This window comes from Chelonia mydas, chromosome 10, assembly GCF_015237465.2.
Source record: "Chelonia mydas isolate rCheMyd1 chromosome 10, rCheMyd1.pri.v2, whole genome shotgun sequence".
Lineage (NCBI taxonomy): Eukaryota > Metazoa > Chordata > Testudines > Cheloniidae > Chelonia > Chelonia mydas.
Window position 1 is genome coordinate 53,994,144 of NC_051250.2, and position 21,570 is coordinate 54,015,713.

Consider the following 21,570-nt stretch of genomic DNA (forward strand, 5'->3'; position numbering starts at 1 on the left):
CGCTAAAATAATGCGGGGAGTGTTGCTGTGCTACCAGCAGCCTAAGGGTTAAACTATTTGGAAATTCTTTGTGTTTTCAAAATAACAGAAGGCAGCAGGGCACAAAATGCGGCCAACTCTGCCATGACATATTCAATTATAGCTTACGTACCAAGCAGTGTGTGTAAAGTAATTGCTTTACTGAGTGTAAAATTAGCCACAGCAAGTAGCAAATTCTTTACCGCCAGAACTATTTAGCAGACTTTTGCCTGCAGATTCTTGCTCCCTGGAAAAAAGTACAGCATGGGCTGCAAATTAATGTTAATTTCTTAAGGGACCAAATTGGGTAAACGGTATATAGCCTGAATGTAAACATACTAGGGGATGGGGGTTGAAATGTATGTTTGTGCAACTTGTTTCCAGAAGAAACATCAATTTGTGTGTCATACAGACACGTGAGATTAAAGTTGATTGTATTTTAAGAGTCCTCCTTCTCAAAACGTGTTTTTTTTTAAAACATTTTATACATTTTAATTATAAATAGGAATTTTACTGTGCAGTTATTAAATGGGTTCATATTTTACAGCCTGCCTAGCATTAATTCATATACCAGTATTCCTTCCCCTTCCAGCCCACCCCATTTTAAAATGTAATTATAAATCCTTTGAAAGAATGAATAATTCAAATATTGAATTTCGCCACTCGTCATCATCCATGTAATGTTGGTGTTTGTGCATCCTGCGATCATAGCAAAGTGAGGATAGCTTAGGAGGAATGCATGTTCAAGGCACTATGCAACTCCCACTAGTACTAATTAGATCTGTGATTTAGGGCCCAGTCTTGCAAACACTTATATGAGTAATCCTTACTCTCACAAATAGTCTATTGAAGTTAATGAGGCTACTTCCATGTGCATAAGGGTGTGTAGGATTGGGCCTGTTGTTCCCTGTTGAATAAAGCATCCTATTCTAATCACAGAGGTACAGCAACATGTATCATGAAATCTTGCACCAGTGTTTTAGTGTTAAAGTATGAAAATTAAAAGGTAATTAAAATAGAATGAGTATCTTCTAGTTCTGAAGTACATGCACGGGTATGTCCTGCATTTACCTCTTGCCATTTTTTTTAGTTGTTAAAAGCTAAGACAATACTTCAGATTTAAGATATAGCAGCACCTTTTCCAATTTATCAAATCCTTGCTGTGGTAGATTTACTTTCTAACACACTGTTGTTCATAGCGTCCTCTTTTAAAATACCTTTTCACGTAAATGAAAGAATGTGATTAATTCATTCACTTCAACAAGGCTATCGTAGGAGCATATATTATTCCTATCAGAATAATTTCAGCTTGTTGATACCAGCTGTGTATCTTTTGTATGAATTCTTGACCAACTGTAAAAAAATTATGTATATATAAAAAAAGATATAGGGGCAAATCCTCACTGGTATAAACTGGCGTAGCTCCATAAGCGTCAGTGGAAAATTGAGTAGCTTCATTGTTGTCAGTGGAGCTATGCCAGTTTACACAAGCTGAAGACCTGACTTATAAAGTTGCATTTTTTAAGTAATTTATAATGTAGTGGGTCAGCATAAAATAATAAACTGCCAGAAAGGCCATCCTTTCAGGAAATGTAGCCACTTCTTTGTAGCACAGAAAGACAGATTAAAATGCCCTTTAAAAAAGGAAATCTGAAATAATAAAAAGAACAGGGGTACTTATGGCGCCTTAGAGACTAACAAATTTATTTGAGCATAAGCTTTCGTGGGCTATAGCCCACTTCATTGGATGCATAGAATGGAACATATAGTAAGAAGATATATGTATACATACAGAGAACATGAAAAGGTGGAAGTAGCCATACCAGCTATCTTCTTAATAATTAATAATAACAATAATAAGGTCTCAAAGAATATTAACTATCAGATCCCGAATGCAAATCTGTATTTCCTGATTGTCTCATCAGAAGTCAAGTAGCTGTTCTTTCTGGGACCTGTAACTTCATCTCCTTTTTAGAATGTGACTTTTAATGGAGATTATTCCAAATATTTCTGATGTTGATTTTGCAGGGCCCAATTCTGCCTTGATACTGGAGGTAAAACTCCACTGCAAATCAGTTTTGTGTCTGTGTAGTTGAGGTCACTTTGGTTTTTATGACTGTGTGTGTAAATAACTGCCATTGATTTAGTTTTCAGGTCCCAATTCAGCAAGAAATGTAAGCATATGCAAAATGTTAAGTATATGAAATCCTGTTAAAGTTACACACATGCTTAAATATCTTGCTGTGTTGAGACCTCATACATATCAATAATTTATTGTCATTTAAGGCACAATATTTTAGGGGGGAGGCATAGGACAGATTTTTCCATTTAATACCTGCTATCCAGCTAATCTAGCCTCTAAATATTCCATTCAATATGAGCCTGTATTAAACACACATTTTTGAAAATAATCATATATACATTTGGGACAGTTTTACCTCCTGTTACAGAATGTGTGTGTAGCAAAGACACACTAGAGTGTGTTACTAGAGGAAAGGCTGCTAATTAATATGATATAGAACCCTTTGCTAAGCCTCTCCAGCTTCAGCTAATGTGGTCATCTTCTAGTCCCAATTAAGACTTAATGATTTTACAGCAGAATATAAATTACTGCTGTACCCTATGGAGTCGCATCCTGCAAGGGCCACACTCCCTATATTCCCATTGATTCCACCTTGCAGCACTGGACACTTTGTGACAACACTATTATAGGTGGGGCTGGTTGCTCTGCCTGTTATGAAGGTTGCTCAACACTTCCCATTATAAGACTCTGTTTTCGTGTTATTTAATTTTGCCAAACTTGAACCAGTCAGGCTAAACTTTTCCATGCTGTCTGCCTCGGGCTGATATTTTTTATTATTATTTTATTTTTTATTTCAGCCAATCCAGCTCAGTCTTTCTGAGAACAAGGCTAAGGGAAAATATTGTTTACCCCATTTAAAAAAAATTCTGGCAACCTTGTCTTTGAAACACACTAGTGCCCCCATGCTTTGCAATGGGGACTTAAATTTGATAGAGGGTGGTCTGTGTGTCAGGGATGTGCCTTTTGCTGTCCCCATGAAAATCTGCCACACCACAATTTCCACATACTTAGTCGAGACGTAGATTATAGCAGCTAAAATCTCTGAAGATTCCATCCTCACTTGTCATAGCTCCTTTATGGAGCTGTAACAGTTTACATCAGCTGAGGATCTGCACTGAAACCAAGAGAGGCATGGCCCAAGGAAACTCACACTATCCATAATGACCATTCAACTATGATTAATACAGCTGGTCACTAAATGTCACCATTGCTCAATGCAAATATACAGTAACTGAAAATTCACAGCACCTGACGACGAAATAGAGAGTAGGGGGGAAAAAGTGCAGTATGATATTTCCAGATGGGTAGCTTGATTCTTACATCTCTTTCTCTGCAGGTTCAGCTAATGCATACACAACTCTGGTACCACTGCTGCTTGCTGTCTTTACACAAAACTTCAATGAAAGCTTTGCCCAAGTAAGGACTGAGGAGCAAGCCCTGTAATTGTTTAATCAGACTTTCCAAAACAGTCCAAATAATTTTTATTTCATTTTACCAGCCAGCTGGAGTGAAATGGGATTTCCCCCTCAGACCACGTATCAAACATGAAAAATACTTCTTTACTCATTCCGTAGTGCTGCACATCTCTGGTCCTGTACATGCCTTTCTCGGAGTATGAGCAGCAGGCTGCTTTGGGGGCTCTCAGTGCACAGCAAAAAGGACAGTTGTCCTTTCTAACATTAATTATTGCTCAGATTTTTAACTATGGAGCATATTTTGAAAGCCTAGGTCTTATAACCTGCATGGTCAACATACTAAGCGACAGTGGTCTCCATTCTCACTGCAGGATACAAGCACCTCCCATTGATGGCAGTGGGAACTACTCAAAACCCTGTGGTGGGAGAGTAAAGCCGAATATTAATTAAAGTTCTTTCCAGACAGAGCAGTAGATTCGAGGCTGGAAGCCAAGAATTAGCAAAGGTTTGGTTTGGTTTGGTTTGGTTTTACCTTAATTGAAGAGACCTTTGTCAGTTTTCACAAAGGAGAATAAATATGCCACTGAGCATTTGAAATGCGTCTTTCCAAGATTCGGTTTTGATTAGAGCATTTTGTGTTTGTAATAATAAGCAGTTTTGAACTTCAGTACACTCAATGAGTGTAGGTCTCGCACTTTTGTGTTTCGTACAGATCAATAGAAAACCTGCAGAGAGCTTTAGTGGCATGATCTTGCTGGCAATACCTATTTGTCTCTCAGCATAAATACACCCACTGGCACTTGGCCTGAAAACTGTAGTTAATCTGTCATAATCCTTTCAAAATTCTTCTGTTCAGAGCCTGTTAAAAAGTACTTAGTTTTTCCAAACTCACTAGGGACAGTATGCATGCTTATATTTTTCTCAAGAAACCAAATAAATTCCCATCCAGAGTGATCGTAGCAGCTTTTCAGAATTGTGCAAAATCCATATCAAGTAAGTGGATAAGGTGCCTATTTTCTGACAGTGGATGTGTCTGCTTAAGTATTTGCACTGGATAATCAAGCTCTGAGTAAGAAGATTAAACAGACAAGGGCAGTGAAACTTCAAAGGCTGACTGAACGTGCTTTGTGAGTTTTTATTCCACTGATCTATAATGCCTGCTTTCCCCTTCCTCTCATTAGCACAGAAAAATAAGTGTGTCATGTATTAGTTGTATGTGGTGCATTTGAGGTGTGGGTGTGCAATGCTTTTTTATTAAAAATAATGATAATACAATGCATCTGATGAAGTGGGTTTTAGCCCATAAAAGCTTATGCCGAAATAAATTTGTTAGTCTCAAAGGTGCCACAAGGACTCCTCGTTGTTTTTGCTGATACAGACTAACACGGCTACCACTCTGAAACCTAAAATACAATGAATGCACAGCTGGGAATTCAGATATACTCTAGAGCTCACTTGAGAAACTTAACTGCAAAAGCTTTCCTTCCAAACATAAATGCAGAACAGAGAGCCTTAGACTTCAGGTTGTTGCTCCAAATTGTAACTAACTTTAATACTTCTCCATGAAGAAGATCAAGTAGCAATGAAAAATTGGCTGTCTTTGCAGAGTAAAAAGAATAGGGTGAAATAACAAACTGCATTGGCGGTGTACAATCCAGTTATTTTGATGATTGTCAGATTGTCTTCAGATTGTCTTCAGTCATGTGTGGAGAAGTCACATGCACAGCTTCGCTTATCAACCACATCCTGAACTTATCTCCCCTGAAATGCTTACAGTAGGGTTTCCAAAACTGGGGGTTACAGATCCCTTGAGGGGTTCCTGGAGAGGATGTATCTATCTATCCGGGCACTTACAGGGTCCCCATTTCTATAGTAGCTGAGCACTCGGAGAGGGGAGTTATGAAAGGCCACACACACAAAATTCAGTATATTTAAAATGGCAAAAAAAAATGGATAAACACAAGCCTGGAATGCCGTACCCCTTTAAAACCACTACATTGATATAAGTACCCCAATTAGGGGTTTGGTGTAGACTAGCACAGCATGCTGCTAGAGACTCGACGAGTGAAACATGATTAATCTTTTATGGGAGGATGGTGTTGTAGGTGTGCCTGGATTTACCTTACGCAAAATGGTACAAGTCCAATTTATTTAATGTGTACCACAAAGCACAACTACCCATGCACATGGACAATGGCAAAATGTGCTCCCGAACTGGAAAACTGGATGACAGCACTGCTGAGCCTTACACAACCACATTGCATCTATCTGTCTGTGGAGCTCACTTCTGGCCAAGGGTTGATTCTGAAAGATTGACGGTTTCAAAATGAAGGAAGCAGCAACAGGTTTCAGTGATAGCTCAGAAAAGTAAAAGGAAATGCAGCATACAATGACACATGCGTTTTACGTCAGTTGATTCGAAACCACCGGTTGTAACATGCTCTAAAATGCTGGCTGCTGCCAAGAGCATGATGTCTTCAAAGTTACTGCAATATTTAAAAAGGGAACACTGAATTGGATTGTGGATTTGGGGAAAAGAAAGCCTGAAGCCTGGAAAATGTAACAAGACTGGATTACTCAGACTGGCATTGTCAGTAGGAGTGCCCTTCAAACATCTTATTTGATATCTGTATGATCATGCAACTGCAAAAGCCATTTAACATTACAGGAAATCTTAGGCTTTCCTTCACAATATACATGGTTTCAAAAGTTACAGAGGCTGAAGCAGCTGTATTTTCTCAGATAGCACTGTTCTATGCCGTATTAGCCACGTGGCTCAAGAAATCAGGGAGTGAACGGATTTCAAAACTCAGGAAAAGTGATTATTCAGCAATTCAGCTTCATGAATATCCAATGTCTTTGATGCTACAAACCTTCCAGCATATTTGAGCTATATTTCTGTTGGTACTACTGCAAAAGACTTGCTGTCTTCTAAAGCTGTGTCAAACACATACAAGGAGAATGTTCATTTAAAATGTTCCATTTTCAGTGCGAGCAGCGAAAAGCAATTTACACGGATGGTGCCAAAGCAATGTCTGGAAAGAAATAAGTCCAGGCCATACTGATCCACAGCACTGTATCTAATCCCTGAAGGCTGCACTGTTTCAGATGTCATCAAATTCCTGATGCTAAGAAAATGCCTGAAAACCTGTTCTGTGTGGTTCATGAAGCCGTAGTGAATTTCATTAAGTGCTGTCTAATGAATTCTTGACTTTTGCAATGCTCGGTGATGGCATGGGTTCCATTCACCAGCAACTCCTATCAAAATGAAGGGAGGTAACTCTTACCTGGTACACTGATAACTTGACTGTTTGAAATAAGAGCAAGAGTGCAGGCTTTCCTAAATGACCAATTCTCTTTCCTTGCTGGTTATTTAAGTAATTATTCTTTGGTGGCATGCTTTTGCTTCTTTGGGGAGCCTAGTGACGTGAACTCTTCTCTCCAGGGGCAGAATATGAATTTCATCCAGAAGACAGGCTTATCCGTATCCTTGAATTGTGACTGTGATTAACATTTTGTACCTCTTTAAAATCAAAGTATCCTTTTCAAATCTTCATACTTAGTTGTTCGTTTTGGTGTTAGAATAGTGGCAAATTTTTGCCTGCTCAGGGTCAAGATTACAGGTTTTGAGAATGGGGATTGCAAGCCCAGAGTTTGGGAAACCTTGGTTTCTGAGCTGTATTCTCCATTCATTGTTTTCAATCTAATTGAACTATGTTGTTGCAATGGACTTTCTAATTGTATTGCACAGACCTGTGGCATTGTTTTAGCTCATCTACAATTCCAGTTTCAAAAACATTGTGAGCTTGGTATGATAAGTTCTGGTTTGCATTTGCAGGGGAAATGGTCCCACACAATTCCAATTTATCTTCATAATTAGTGTCTTCCTTCCCTGCTCTCACTATGCCTTGGTGGAGGAGTTCATGCTTTCCTCAGTAGATGAGAGTACCATGCTAGAATTTAAGGAGTCTATCCTCCTGAAACGTGCATTGTAAATATCTCATTTGACAATCAAAGTTATATTTCAGGAAGGAAACTAAGAGGTAGACATTTTACTGTATTGGCCACTCAACAAATATATCAATATTTGATTTCCCTTTTCCTATTTCAGGGTCAAAAGGCTTGGATAGAGAAGACCTTTTCAAAAAGAGAATGCATCTACATAATTGCCAACAACAAAGATGTTAACAGGTGACCATTTTTAAGCATTTACATTAGTAAATAAAACAATACTTATCACTGAAGTCAATGGAATTGTTCTGAATTTACATGATGTAGCTGAGAGCTGATTTTTATTCATTGTGCTTGAGGGAAAGAAGCCAAGGGAGCAAAAGTGAAAGTGGGGCAAAGGGCTTGTCTTCACAGAGCAGCAGTGTACGCTGGGCTGGGGGAGGAGGGATTTCTAAAACAAACTAATGCGTTGCTCATTAGTTAGTCCATGTAGAAACTGCTGGAGTGCACTAAAAGTACCATAGTGTGCTTTAATATAGTACTGTTTGAGACCAGCAGGGTCTGCACAGTGCAACACATTAATGCGCTTTAGAAATCACACATCCTAAGCATTACTCTACTGTGTTGACAAGCTCATACACTTGCACATTCTGCATAGAACAGAAGAAAAGGAGCAGAGAGGAGACCCAGACTGGAGGAGTGGAATGAGTGTTAGGGGAAGAAGATGGCAATAAGGCCAGAGAAGCAGAATGTAGCAAATCCTTGGAGATTTCATAAAATCAGAACCCAACTTTACATTGGATTCTGAGATAGATGAGAAGCCAAGGGAATGGTGTAATCCTGGTTCACGAAGCAAGATAGTAGCATGGCCTCATTGTTCTGGATGTAGCTGTACTGTAATGCTTAGTATTACTGCTACTGTATTATCAATTGGCTAAATTGTGCCCTGCTTGAGTGGCCGCCCAGAGGTGGAAGGGGGTTCAAGGTGCCCCCTTCTGCTGTTGCACAGATTACCCACATAGTGGATAGCAGCAGAAAAAGGGAGACAGGCTCCATACAGCTGCTATTTTCCCCTGGCACAGGAACCAGACCCTCAGGGTCCAATCCTCTTACAGAAGTGACGTGAAATATTTAGTCCTTAAGCACTAAGCAACACCTGTGAGCTGGCACCTCTGAAAAGTTGGTTTGGTATGGCTCATAGGAGGTGTTTCAGTGACTCTCAGAAAGTCCTATATGCCAGGTATAAAATAGGTAGGTAAGCCAGAATCTTTTGTGTCTGAAATCTAATTTTTTGTTTCTGGGGGAGTTTGTTTTATTTTTTAAAGGTGACACTATCAGATATTGGAGACAATAAGTTCATCGTTGGTGCAAAATCTGACTTTGGTTTCAGGTGTTGCTGTGGCCAGCTTATTAGTCAACATATTCCAATTCCACCAAGTACAGCAGCTAACAAAAATGGAGAGGAAACAAAGCAATTGGAATCTCAGCCAGAAAAATGGTCCGTCAGTAAACACACCCAAACATGTCCAACAGATGCCTATGGAAATCTTGAGTTCCAGGGAGGTGGACATTCAAATAAGGCCATGGTAAGGAACAAAACACATGCTATACAAACATCTGTCATCTAGATCCCCAGCTCACTGAGGGCCTGATCCAAACAAAATAATGAAATAGGATAAAATGTTGCATAAGCCAACTTCTGCTATGTAGATAAGGACTCTAGTTTGGTAGTCAAATCAGGATTCAATGAACCAAAGAAAACATCTTGATCTTTTTCAGGGAGGTAATTTCCCCTAGTTCAAATTCCTAATGAAAACTTAGTACTTCCCCTTTCCAACCCAAGCTGGTTTTTTTTAAATGGCAACCTCTTTTACTCATAGATTTCATAGAGTCCTAGACTCCAAGGCCAGAAGGGACCACTGTGATCATGTAGTGTGACCTCCCATATAACATTGGCCAAAGAAACCCCCCATCTCCCCACAAAAAAAAAATTCCTAGAGCATATCTTTTAGCAAAGCACCCAATCTTGATTTAAAGGTTGCCAGTGATGGAGAAACCACCACAATCCTTCGTAAACTGTTCCAGTGGTTAATTACTCACTGTTAAAAATGTATGCCTTATTTCCAGTCTGAATTTTTCTAGCTTCAGCTTCCAGCCATTGGATCATGCATTAGATCTTTCTCTGCTAGATTGACTACTATCAAATATTTGTTCCCTGTGTAATGAATAGCACATTCTCAGCTCCTCAATGTGCAATGTGACTCAGGCTTACTAATTTTTCTCATTACAAGCAATATAGAAACTTTGTGATACAATATTTAAAAGCATTAAAATCCTTCCTTGCTCATGTTAGACTTGTTGGTTCCTCAATTCTCAGTCAATGGAAGGTATAACAAAAAAAAATAGCACCATAATATTAAGGCACTGTTACAAACTATTTTGCAGTATATACGTGTGTCGTATGACACCAAACCAGATTCTCTGCTTCATCTCATGGTGAAAGACTGGCAACTGGAACTTCCCAAGCTTTTAATCTCTGTCCATGGGGGCCTCCAGAATTTTGAATTGCAACCTAAATTGAAACAAGTATTTGGGAAAGGCCTGATCAAGGCTGCCATGACAACAGGAGCCTGGATTTTCACTGGAGGAGTTAGTACTGGTAAGAAATTACCATCTTCTGAATTTGACTTATGGAGTAAATGTTTCTACATATGGTCTTTCTCAGTGGTAGATGATATGAAAGTGCATAGTGATTCATAGGTCATAAGGCCAGAAGGGACTGCTGCAACCATCTCATCTGACCTCTTGCATAACACAAGCCATAGGTCTTCCCTGAACTAATTCCTGTTTGAACTAGAGCATATCTTTTAGAAAAACATCTAATCTTGATTTAAATTTTTTCACTGATGGCGAATCCACAATGTTTAGTAATTTTGTCCTACAGGTTTATTACCCTCCCTGTTAAAAATGTGCACCTTATTTCAAGTCTGAATTTATCTAGCTCAACTCCTAGCCATTGGATCTAGTTATGTCTTTATCTGCTAGGTTGTAGAGCCCTCTATTATCAACTTTCTGTTCCCCATGCTGGTACTTACAGACTGTGATCAAATCACCCTTTAACATTCTTTGTCAAAGTAAACAGACTGAGGTCTTTGAGTCTTTCACTATAAAGCATGATTTTCAATTCTTGAATCATTCTCCTGGCTCTTCTCTGAACCCTCTCCAATTTTTCAACATCCTTCTTGAATTGTGAACACTAGAACTAGTAGTAGTCGTGCAAGTGCCAAAACCAGAGATCATCTAACCTGTCCTATTTCTACTTAAGATTCCCCTATTTATATATCCAAAGATCACATGAACACTTTTTGGCCATAGCGCTGGATTGGGAGCTCATGTTCAGCTGATTATCCACCATGATCCCCAGGTCTTTTTCAAAGTCATTGCTTCCCCATCCTGTAAACATGGCCTGTACTCTTTGTTCCTGGATGTTATGAGCTTACATTTGGCTGTATTGAAACACAAATGACTTGCACTCAGTTTACCAAGTGATCCAGTTTGCTCTGTATCAGTCACCTGTCCTCTTAAGGACATAAGAATGGCCATAGTGGGTCAGGCCCATGGTCCATCTAGCCCAGTATTCTGTCTTCTGACAGGAACTGGTGCCAGATGCTTCAGAGGGAGTGAACAGAACAGGGCAATTTATTGAATGACCGAAAACATCATAATGCCTGTATATAAATTCCTGGTATGCCCACCCCCCGTCTTGAATCTGCGTACATCTGCGTACCGCTCTGGTCGCCCCCTCTAAAAAAAGATATATTGGAGTTGGAAAAGGTACAGAGAAGGGCAACAAAAATGATTAACATTTTTAATTAACAGCTTCTGTATGAGGAGAGATTTAAAAGATTGGGAGTTTCCAGCTTGGAAAAGAGATGACTAAGGGGGATATGATAGAGGTCTATGAAATCTTGACTGGTGTGGAGAAAATGAATAAGGAAATGTTCTTTACTCCTTCAGATAACACACGAAGTAGGGGTCACCCAATGAAATTAATAGGCAACAGGTTTAAAATAAACAAAAGGAAGTACTTCTTCACACAACACACAGTCAATCTATGGAACTCTTTGCCGGGGGATGTTGTGAAGGCCAAAACTATAACAGGATTCAAAAAGAACTAGATCAGTTCATTGAGGATAGGTACATCAATGGCTATTGGCCAGGATGGGCAGGGATGCAACACCATGCTCCGAGTGTCGCTCGCCTCTGTTTGCCAGAAACTGGGAGTGGACGATAGGGAATGGATCACTTGATGATTGCCTTGTTCTGTTCATTCCCTCTAAAGCACCTGGCATTGGCCACGGTCGGAAGACAGGATACTGGGCTAGATGGACCATTGCTCTGACCCAGTATGGTCGTTCTTATGTTCGTCCAGTGTACCCACTGATATTTTGCCCCACTCTTCATTACTTCCCCAATCTGTGTGTCAGCTGCAAGATTTTGGTTTCTTCTGGGTCACTGATAAAAATGTTAGATAGCAGAGGGCCAAGAACCAGTCGCATACACTCAGATTGTAAAATGTAATGGTAAATGGGGAATCATCACTGTCAGTCAGTTTTTAATCTGTTTGATGTGTGCTGTGTTGATACTGACTGAGCTTCAACATATTCAGATGTAATTTCTTTTGACCATATTTCTAGTATATGATGGGGTTTTTTAATTACACTATCTCTTTGTAGTTGGTTATTTCATAGAAAATGTATGCAAACAAAGGGCCTGATCCTGCATTATGAAGCATGCAGGCAGATCTCTGTGCCTGCATGGGATCCTCTTTGACAGATATTTCATCGGTATATATTACATGTCCTCTTAAGACCCTCACAAATATAAGATGGTGATTGCTCTTGATGAGAACAATTTTTAAATAAAGAAATGTTTGATTTATTAGATATCTATCATTTAGCTTGCTGCTGTATCTCACACGCAATAAGACCCCAGTCTTGCCAAGACTTATGCATGTGCTTAAGCTGACACACTATGTCTCACTGAAGCCGATATCACAATATCACACTATCACAATATCACACTATCAGAGGCTCGTTCACCTGCACATCCACCAATGTGATATATGCCATCATGTGCCAGCAATGCCCCTCTGCCATGCACATTGGTCAAACTGGACAGTCTCTACGTAAAAGAGTAAATGGACACAAATCAGATGTCAAGAATTATAACATTCATAAACCAGTCGGAGAACACTTCAATCTCTCTGGTCACGCGATTACAGACATGAAAGTCGCTATTTTACAACAAAAAAACTTCAAATCCAGACTCCAGCGAGAAACTGCTGAATTGGAATTCATTTGCAAATTGGATACAATTAACTTAGGCTTGAATAGAGACTGGGAGTGGCTTAGTCATTATGCAAGGTAGCCTATTTCCCCTTGTTTTTTCCTACCTCCCCCCCCCCCCCCCAGACGTTCTTGTTAAACCCTGGATTTGTGCTGGAAATGGCCCACCTTGATTATCATACACAATGTAAGGAGAGTGGTCACTTTGGATAAGCTATTACCAGCAGGAGAGTGAGTTTGTGTGTGGGGGGTGGGGGGGGGTTGAGAAAACCTGGATTTGTGTTGGAAATGGCCCAACTTGATTATCATACACATTGTAAGGAGAGTGATCACTTTAGATAAGCTAGTACCAGCAGGAGAGTGGGGTGGGAGGAGGTATTGTTTCATGCTTTGTGTGTATATAATAAGATCTTCTAAACTTTCCACAGTATGCATCCGATGAAGTGGGCTGTAGCTCACGAAAGCTTATGCTCAAATAAATTGGTTAGTCTCTAAGGTGCCACAAGTACTCCTTTTCTTTTTGCGAATACAGACTAACACGGCTGTTACTCTGAAAACTGAAGCCAATGGTACTAAACACAGTGTGTCAGTTTAAGCTCCAAATGTGAGTCTCTGCGGGACTGGGGTTGAAGTGACTTCAGTGGGGCTTCATGAGGATGCAGGGTTCACCCACACACATTACAATATAAGATCAGTGCCTAAGAAGGCAACTGGAATAAGGACAGTTTCTCTCTTTGGGCTTTACGACTTCAAAGTGTAATCTAAGTGCAGATACTCATAGGAGGCAGTTACCTGCCTCAGCTTCAGTTTTGACTGTTTCACTCCATTTCTAGTTTCCTGGACTTCCGAGCAATATCTGAATTATTGCATTTCCTCAAGCTAAAGTAAAGTTGACTGAGTTTTCTTGGTGTATAATAAATCATAGCTATTAGAAGTGGTAAAGACTTATTTGGTCATTTAGACGCATCTCCTTTTCAGTGCAGGATTATTTTCCATTGTATATTATCCAGTACTTTGTCCACCTCGGTTATAAATTATTCAAGGAATGGTTCTTTCATCAATACCCTTGGAAGGCTATTCTATGTAAGTGTGGCAAAGATTCCTCTGGCACCTTATAGACTAACAGACGTGTTGGAGCATAAGCTTTCATGGGTGAATACCTACTTCATCGGATGCATGTAGTGGAAATTTCCAGAGGCAGGTATAAATATGCAAGCAAGAATCAGGCTAGGGATAACGAGGTTAGCTCAATAAGGGAGGATGAGGCCCTCTTCTAGTAGTTGAGGTGTGAACACCAAGGGAGGAGAAATGTAAGTGTGTCAACAAAATGAAGAGACAATATAGAATGAGGGGCAGTGTTATAACAACGTTTTTCACTCATATCTTATATTTTTTATACTTAAATGGACCCTATCAACTTGAAACTCACATTTCTCTGCAACAAAAATTCTCTCTCTTTTAGTTACAAGTAGCATTTAAGATTGCTAGAATTGAAAAAATTTACCAAAAACTCCTTTTTGCTATTTTTGTTTGTTTCCTTTGTGTATTTTATAGTGCTTCCTCCCCATTGATGTGAAGACACTTGTACACAGAGCAAGGGAGCAGAAAACTGTTTAATATAAAAAAATTAAGGATTTTTTTAAAATTCCAAAGCATATTATTTAAAAGATGCTTTATTAGAAACTAGAGTTTTCTGAAAACAGTTTTAAAAAATGTGTGTGTCTTTCAAGTATATTACGCTGTAAAGTTTGAAAATAGTAGCTAAGTACATATCAGCACTTCAACATAAGCCTCTGAAGTGTCAAGAATAAATTTAAATGAATTGTACCTATAGGAGTAATTCGCCACGTGGGAGATGCCTTGAAAGATCATTCTTCCAAGTCCAGAGGACGAATCTGTGCCATAGGAATTGCACCATGGGGCATTGTGGAAAATAAGGAGGATCTGATTGGGAAAGATGTAAGTCTCTTCTGTAAGAAAACTCTCATGTAGTGGGATATCAACTGTGTAACAAAATGCATGTTTCATCTGTTTGCAGTTCTTGTGTATTTGTGTTTTTCCCTCTTTCCAGAATATTTCTAGAGCTAAAATTAGTGTACATTATTGTAATAAATTCTCCATCTGATTATGCTCAAAATGTTTTGCTGAGGAAAGGAGGAAGAAGGTAACAGTAGCTGGGCAGGTGTGTTGCATCTGCTCCATGTACAAAGAGGAAAGGAAGGAGCTGAAGGTGATAACTTACCTTTAGTCTCTCAATGGAGACATGAGAGAGGGTATATTTGTCATCAGTGTCCTAAGGGTTAATAGATGTTGATTGATTTTAGTCTTGAATTCCAGCATATTGCACGTGGCTCTCTGATCTCTAGCAGCTACTGTTGATGACACAAAGGACAATTCATGCAAGCTATGAAGCGTGTTCTGTTTTCAGCCCAGCTACAGATATAATAGATGTATCATAGATAGACAATGCCTGTGTCCTTCTAGGAAGCTGATTACTCTTGAGAATGCTTTTTCAATAAAGATATACTTACGATGTATACATTTCACTTGCTGCCATATCAATACAAAATAGTAGAGTGTGTGTTGCTAAAAAAGTACTACTTTAGTGCAAGTAGCAGGGGCCTGTTTTTTGCGTACTGGAAAGTGTTGGGTTCTAACCCCAATGCCATATGCTGAGACTTTTGTAGACAGCCAGGGTGTTCATACAGGTGCAACACATGGGATTCATTATAGATTGGCACTCAGTTGTTGAATATGAATTACTCGGGGCTCCAGGTTATTCAGAAGAAAATGTTGTAAAATTGGGTGAGGGAATTACACAATACAATAGTTATGGAGAAGGTTTTCAGCCTTGTAAAGAAGCAAGGGAGAGACCCTTTAGTTACTGGCTGGACATCTAAAGACAGGCTCGTCTTTATTTCAGATTATAAAGGCCTCTCTTACTAGATTCTCTTCCTGGTGCTGCATGTCGTTATGTTGAAAATTGTGGCTGTGGGTTTGTAACATGTGTATATAGTAGCAAGTAAAGCCTTTTTTTAATCTTTATGCACGTATCCTTTTGACAGGTGTCAAGAGTTTACCAAACAATGTCAAACCCTTTAAGTAAGCTCTGTGTGCTCAACAGTTCTCATACACACTTCATCTTAGCGGACAACGGCACACTTGGTAAATATGGAGCTGAAGTTAAGTTGCGACGTCAACTGGAAAAACACATCTCCCTTCAGAAAATTAACACACGTAAGTGCAGTGGGAGATTTTAGACAAACTGCGAACATTAATATCTTGAATAAGTGGATTTTTAAAAAAAATATTTTTGTTGGACTGAACTTTAGGTTTTTTTGTGCCAGCTGTTGACCAGAGACTGAAACTTGATCAGATCAGTGTAACTGGAACAAAAACATGTGCTGCCTGATTACTAACACAGAAGGCTTGAATCTAACAGGAGGGAAACATAGAAGAGTAAGGGTCAGAAAAGGAGGAAGGGGAAGGTTAGGAACAGTAGAGGGAAGGGAATTCAATGACACAAGACTTTAAGTGAAAGAGAGTCATGAAGGAAAAGAAAGATAGATATCTTGTGTACTTCTAGCCAATGTTCAGAGGCCTCACTGAATACACACCAGAGAATAATGCTTCATCTAATTCCTTTTAATCAGCATTCTGTGAATCTCTGGTTCCTGTTTCCAAGAGTGTGTGCTAACATTTTTTATTTCTCTCTATTTGGGTTTGTATCCCTTGAGTTTTGCTTTGAATTTCACAATCAAAATTCTGCAACTCTTCTAATGAATGTAACCAGAGATTTGGATTTTTAATGAATCTCTAACCTAGGCAAATCTCACCTAGTTTAAGGGTTTCACATGTAAAGTTTCATACAGATCTGCTGCTTGCTTACTTCCCCATTATCCATTTCTAAATCATTTATCAGATGCATTTTATGTGATTTCTCTCAAGGCTTGATTAGTGATTTCTTTCTCCACTGAACCTTCTGTAACATCCTGATCTCGAAAAAATGTATAAAAAAGTAGATAGATAAATGAGAGAGATGGCTGGGCTGATTTTCTTGTGGTTGCCCAGCAGTAATTATTTTTATTCTAAATAATGCATAGTTATTGAATAATGTCTCAAAACAGGAGGCCAATTTGGGAATCTGCAACTGAGACAAGGGCAAAACGAAAACTGCATTCATCGACATGTCAGCTTTAAAAATTTTCTGCTGCCTCTTCAGACATATCATTGAAGTTTGAGTCTCTTGAGCTTATTATCAGAGGACTGGAAATGGGCACACTTTTTTAAAATAACAATTAAAAACGTTAATTAGATCTCCTGAGTTTGAGAATTTGGCATTCACCAGGTATGGATTCCTAAACTCTGGCAGGAATAACGAGACTTGGAAATACTCCATGTTATCTAATAAATATTAATAGTCAATGATTTTTTTTCCCTCACCCAAAAATCACTGGGAGGAAAAACACCATCATTAATAATTGACTCTACTTTTTAAAGTCTGTGATCTTGCTTGGTGTGTGGGGTGGGGATATGAGGGAGGTGAGAGAAAGAAGTTAATATGAAATAATATTATTTTTTAGAACATTGCACAGATACAAAATTTGTATCTGCATCCAATCCATGGATATAAAGCGGATATCCACAGATTTGCAGGACTCTAATTATTTTCTCTTTCTGACACCCCCAATTTCATGAAGATCTTATGAAATATTTGAAACCTTTGTAAAACCAGGGTTTTGCAAAAATAAACTTTGGCTTTGATGTGAATTTCAGAGAACACGGAGATTTGGGGTCAGAAAATCTGGTTTTACATAAGTAATGTGATTTTTATTTTTGAACCTGTTAGGAATCTCAACTTCAGCCAGTGGGCCAGTCTGTTCTCTCAGTTGCAATGCGGTGCTTTTACAGTGGTGTAACTGAGAAGAGAATTTGGCCCATTACTTTTCAAATCAACAATAATTAGTATATGTAAAGGGGGCTTTTTAATTTCAAGATTGAAAAAAAAAGTGATTATTTAAAAAAAAATCATTAAAAATAAAATCTTTCCAATAGTTGAAATAAATCTGAATACTTTAGTGCCTCAGGTAATGCTGATTATCCTAGGGAGCTTTCAGTGGCTGTTATTTATTAAATAAGAGGAAATCAATTCAAAATAGCAGTGGCATAGGGACTGATAGCAGCTACTAATTGGGGTTTTTAAACGGTCTTTAAAAAGCCAAAGAACATAATAGAGTGTCAGGTAAAGGCTAAACACCTGTGTTGTGTACACTTCTGGAGTTTGGTTTGCTTCCTTTCTTGTTTAATTGGTGTTTGGTCATTTCACCATCTATAAAACTAAAGTTGGGAATCTGACAAAGTACAGGAGATAAAAATATGCTCTGTTGGAAGCCTCAGTCCAGTTACTAATGGCCACATAATTTAAAAAATAAGGCACCCCAAGTGGCACTATTTGGCACCCTTGTTGGATGTCTGAGCAGAGATGTGAAAGGATTTAATGGGCATAAAGACTGAACCCAATCTCTGGGATCCCTCCAGATCAGATATAGGACGCATTGGTGGGACAGTGTCCTATCGCTGTCCATGCTGTGCCTGTTCTGCAGAGAGAGGAATTAAATCTACAGGGTTGCTGTTGTGGTACCTTCCACAGTCTCTCAGTTAACTTTTTAAAAAACAGACAACCTCTTTATGAAAAGTTGATCATTTTACAGAATTAAGCACTTGATCCAAATGCTCATGGGTAGTGAAATCAGTCAGCTTGCACTTAATGCTTTTTGCCTTGCATTTTCCTGAGGTGTAAGTGACCATGTGACCAAGATTCCAGTGACCATGTGACCTGTGGGCTTCCCTTTGTCATCCTATGCCTGGAGATCATAGTGAGGCAGGGACAGCAAAGGGATGCTCAGCTGTCGTCTCTTACATCGGCCAGCCATTTCAACCTAATGATAAAAAGAGCAAATTAATGCTTTTATCTGAAGAGAAAGCATAGGTGGATATCATGTTGAGGATGACCAAACAAGTCAAAAGTAGCAAGGAGACAATAGCCTGGAGCCATCAGAATATTAATTGGGGTAATAAGGTATTAGAGTTAGTATAGCTGATCTAGCTGCAGATGGATTCTAACAAGATTCCCACACGACTGAGACTGCAAAACGGATCACCTGCTGCATGTGTGAATAAATAGACAGTAAGTAGCAGGACCGAAGAAAGTCAGCTGGGAGACATTTTGCTTTTTTTCTTTTGGGGCTGTGGAGAAATGTAGGCAATATCTTTCATGCCATCACCCAATCATGCACACCTTCCATTTCTTTTCCTGAAGCTTTCTCGCTGCTCTGGTTCACTGGGAAGCCATAACATAGAATTCATACACATTCACAGCGTTCCACCTCTTTGAAACAAACCTAGCACTGTTACTGGTGTTTAATGACACACCTGTTTCTTTTACAGGACTGGGACAAGGTGTTCCTGTGGTTGGGCTCATAGTTGAGGGGGGTCCCAATGTGATCTCTATCGTCCTAGAATGTCTGCGAGAAGAGCCACCTCTCCCTGTTGTGATCTGTGATGGCAGTGGACGAGCATCTGACATTCTGTCTTTTGCACACAAATATTCTGAAGAAGGGGGGTAAGATTTTTGGGCCCATTACAAAGGCTGTGGACGGCTCAGAGCGTTGGTGGGGGGATACTACCCAGTTTGCCTCTATGTTGCCAGTAGAGATGGTTGAAAATTTTGAAATTTTGACACAAGCTTTCATTCAAGTTACAAAATTAAATTTTAAAAACAAAAGGATAAAATGCTCACAAAAATGTCCTGTTTTTCAACCAGCTCTCGGTGCCAGTTTGATCCCAGCCCAGGTGGCAATGACTAAAAGTTGTTACCACCTGATGGCTGTTTTGGGACCTACTGACCTAAGTTTGGCTGTCTCATCCCTATCATTGTAAGTGTCACTGTCACACAATCCCTCACCACAAATGACACTATAATTTACAATTTATTGGGTGCCTTGGCAGTGAGGCTATGAACTAAGCATTGGTCTACACGACAGAATTACTTCAGTGTCAGTAATCCACATTCCTGAGTGATGGAGTTATACCAACCTAAGTGCCAGTGTAGACAACACTATGTCGGGAGGATAGCTTCTCCTGCTGACATTGCTACTGCCTCTCACAGAGGTGGATTAACTCAGCTGATGGGAGAAGCTCTCTTCCGTCAGCTTAGAGCATCTTCATTAAAACACTACAGTAGCACAGCTGCATCGATGCAGCTGTGCCAATGCAGCATTTAAAGTGTAGACCTGCCATAAATGGGGCCAAAGAATGACCCTCCACATCAGGACTGAGGTAAATTGGCAGAGGGCCTTTATAAGAAGCTTGTGCTATTGTAGAATGTCACGCCTGTTCGATGGATAAACAGAGAATTTCATTCTCCAGGGGTGTCAAACAACACGAACGCCTTCACTGAAGAAAAATCTGTCTGATATAGCTATCTTGAAATTAAATCCAGGTGGAGACAAGTCACTGTTATTTTTACCTTGATGCAACTTGTTGAGGTAAAACCTGTACACCCTGCTCAACCTGAGGTTGAGCTTGACTTATTAAACTGAGATAAAAACTAGCCTCGTGTCTTCACTAAGATTTTACATCAAGATAGCGATCTCAATGTAAAAGATGCATTTTTTAAAATTATTTTGCAGTGAAGATTCAACTAGATACTTAGTGCTTTTGCATGTGCTTAACTTTAAGCACATGAGTAGTCCTGCTGACGTCCCTTAAAGTTAAGGATTTGCATAAATATCTTGCTGGGCACCTAAATTCACACACTTAAGTTGGGGTGTTTTTTACATGGTTAAAAACCTAATAATAATAATAATAATATTTTTAATTCACCAACACATTTCTCGGTTTTCCCTCCTTCAGCATCTTTCTAGTCTCCTCGAGTGTATTCAAATTTAATTGAAAGAACTTATCAGTCTGTTTGATCGCTCTCTGCTGCATGGCTGTCTCTTGCAGTATGCATGATGCTATGTCCAATTTTCCTATCAGATGATGATGATGAGATAACTGCATTCAGGCTATAGAAGTTGCTTGATAAGAAGAATCTTTGGAGTCCCTGCTTTCATATTAGAGAGAATAATTTTCTGATGAGCTCTGAATTTATCTACATTTTGTAGCTTCAGCAGTTTTGCCGCTCTGAATGCCTGCTGGTAATATTTGCCATCTTCTTGAAATAAATGTTTTATGAAGAAACCAGTTAAGATTGGAGGGCTTACATCTCGTGTTACTTTCACAGACCAAATCAAATCATTTAAACATTGCTGAAACATTTTCAACTTTTTTATATATATTTTTCTTTAGACTTCATATTTTTAAATAGTCTGTATGAGCTTCCAGGCTCCCCTTGACAAGAACTCACTTACAAATACCGTACCACTCAGTAGTATAACACAATACACCCATCCCACTCTCCCCAAAATCCCATTCCTTCAGCTTTACAGAAAAACATTTGCAGCATTTTAATGTAAAATGTCCTCTGGAGATCTCTGGATACTGAACTCCTTGGCTGATCCTCACATGCAGGTACAGAACATGTAGCATCATTGGCTATCACCTCTGTGGATGAAAAGATGGTTCAGGCTCCTTGCCATTCAGTCTTTGGTTCCTGTGTTAAGATTTTCAGACATACGGGAACCAGTTTTGGTATGGATCTCATGAGACTACTGCTAACTCTTTTCATTAGTCCCATAATCTTATATCATAA

At 39.2% G+C, this 21,570-nt stretch overlaps 1 protein-coding gene across 1 annotated transcript in view; it reads left to right on the forward strand.

The window, feature by feature from the left end:
* The first annotated feature begins 6,782 nt into the window (after window positions 1-6,782).
* The window catches only part of TRPM1 (transient receptor potential cation channel subfamily M member 1), a 73,155-nt gene continuing 58,367 nt past the window's right edge, over window positions 6,783-21,570 (forward strand). Inside the window, exons 1-7 of the mRNA XM_037911109.2 lie at window positions 6,783-6,792; window positions 7,545-7,707; window positions 8,858-9,053; window positions 9,913-10,126; window positions 14,650-14,774; window positions 15,881-16,052; window positions 19,263-19,437. Of these exons, the coding sequence (XP_037767037.1) occupies window positions 6,783-6,792; window positions 7,545-7,707; window positions 8,858-9,053; window positions 9,913-10,126; window positions 14,650-14,774; window positions 15,881-16,052; window positions 19,263-19,437 (1,055 nt within the window). The remainder of the gene's footprint in view (window positions 6,793-7,544; window positions 7,708-8,857; window positions 9,054-9,912; window positions 10,127-14,649; window positions 14,775-15,880; window positions 16,053-19,262; window positions 19,438-21,570) is intronic.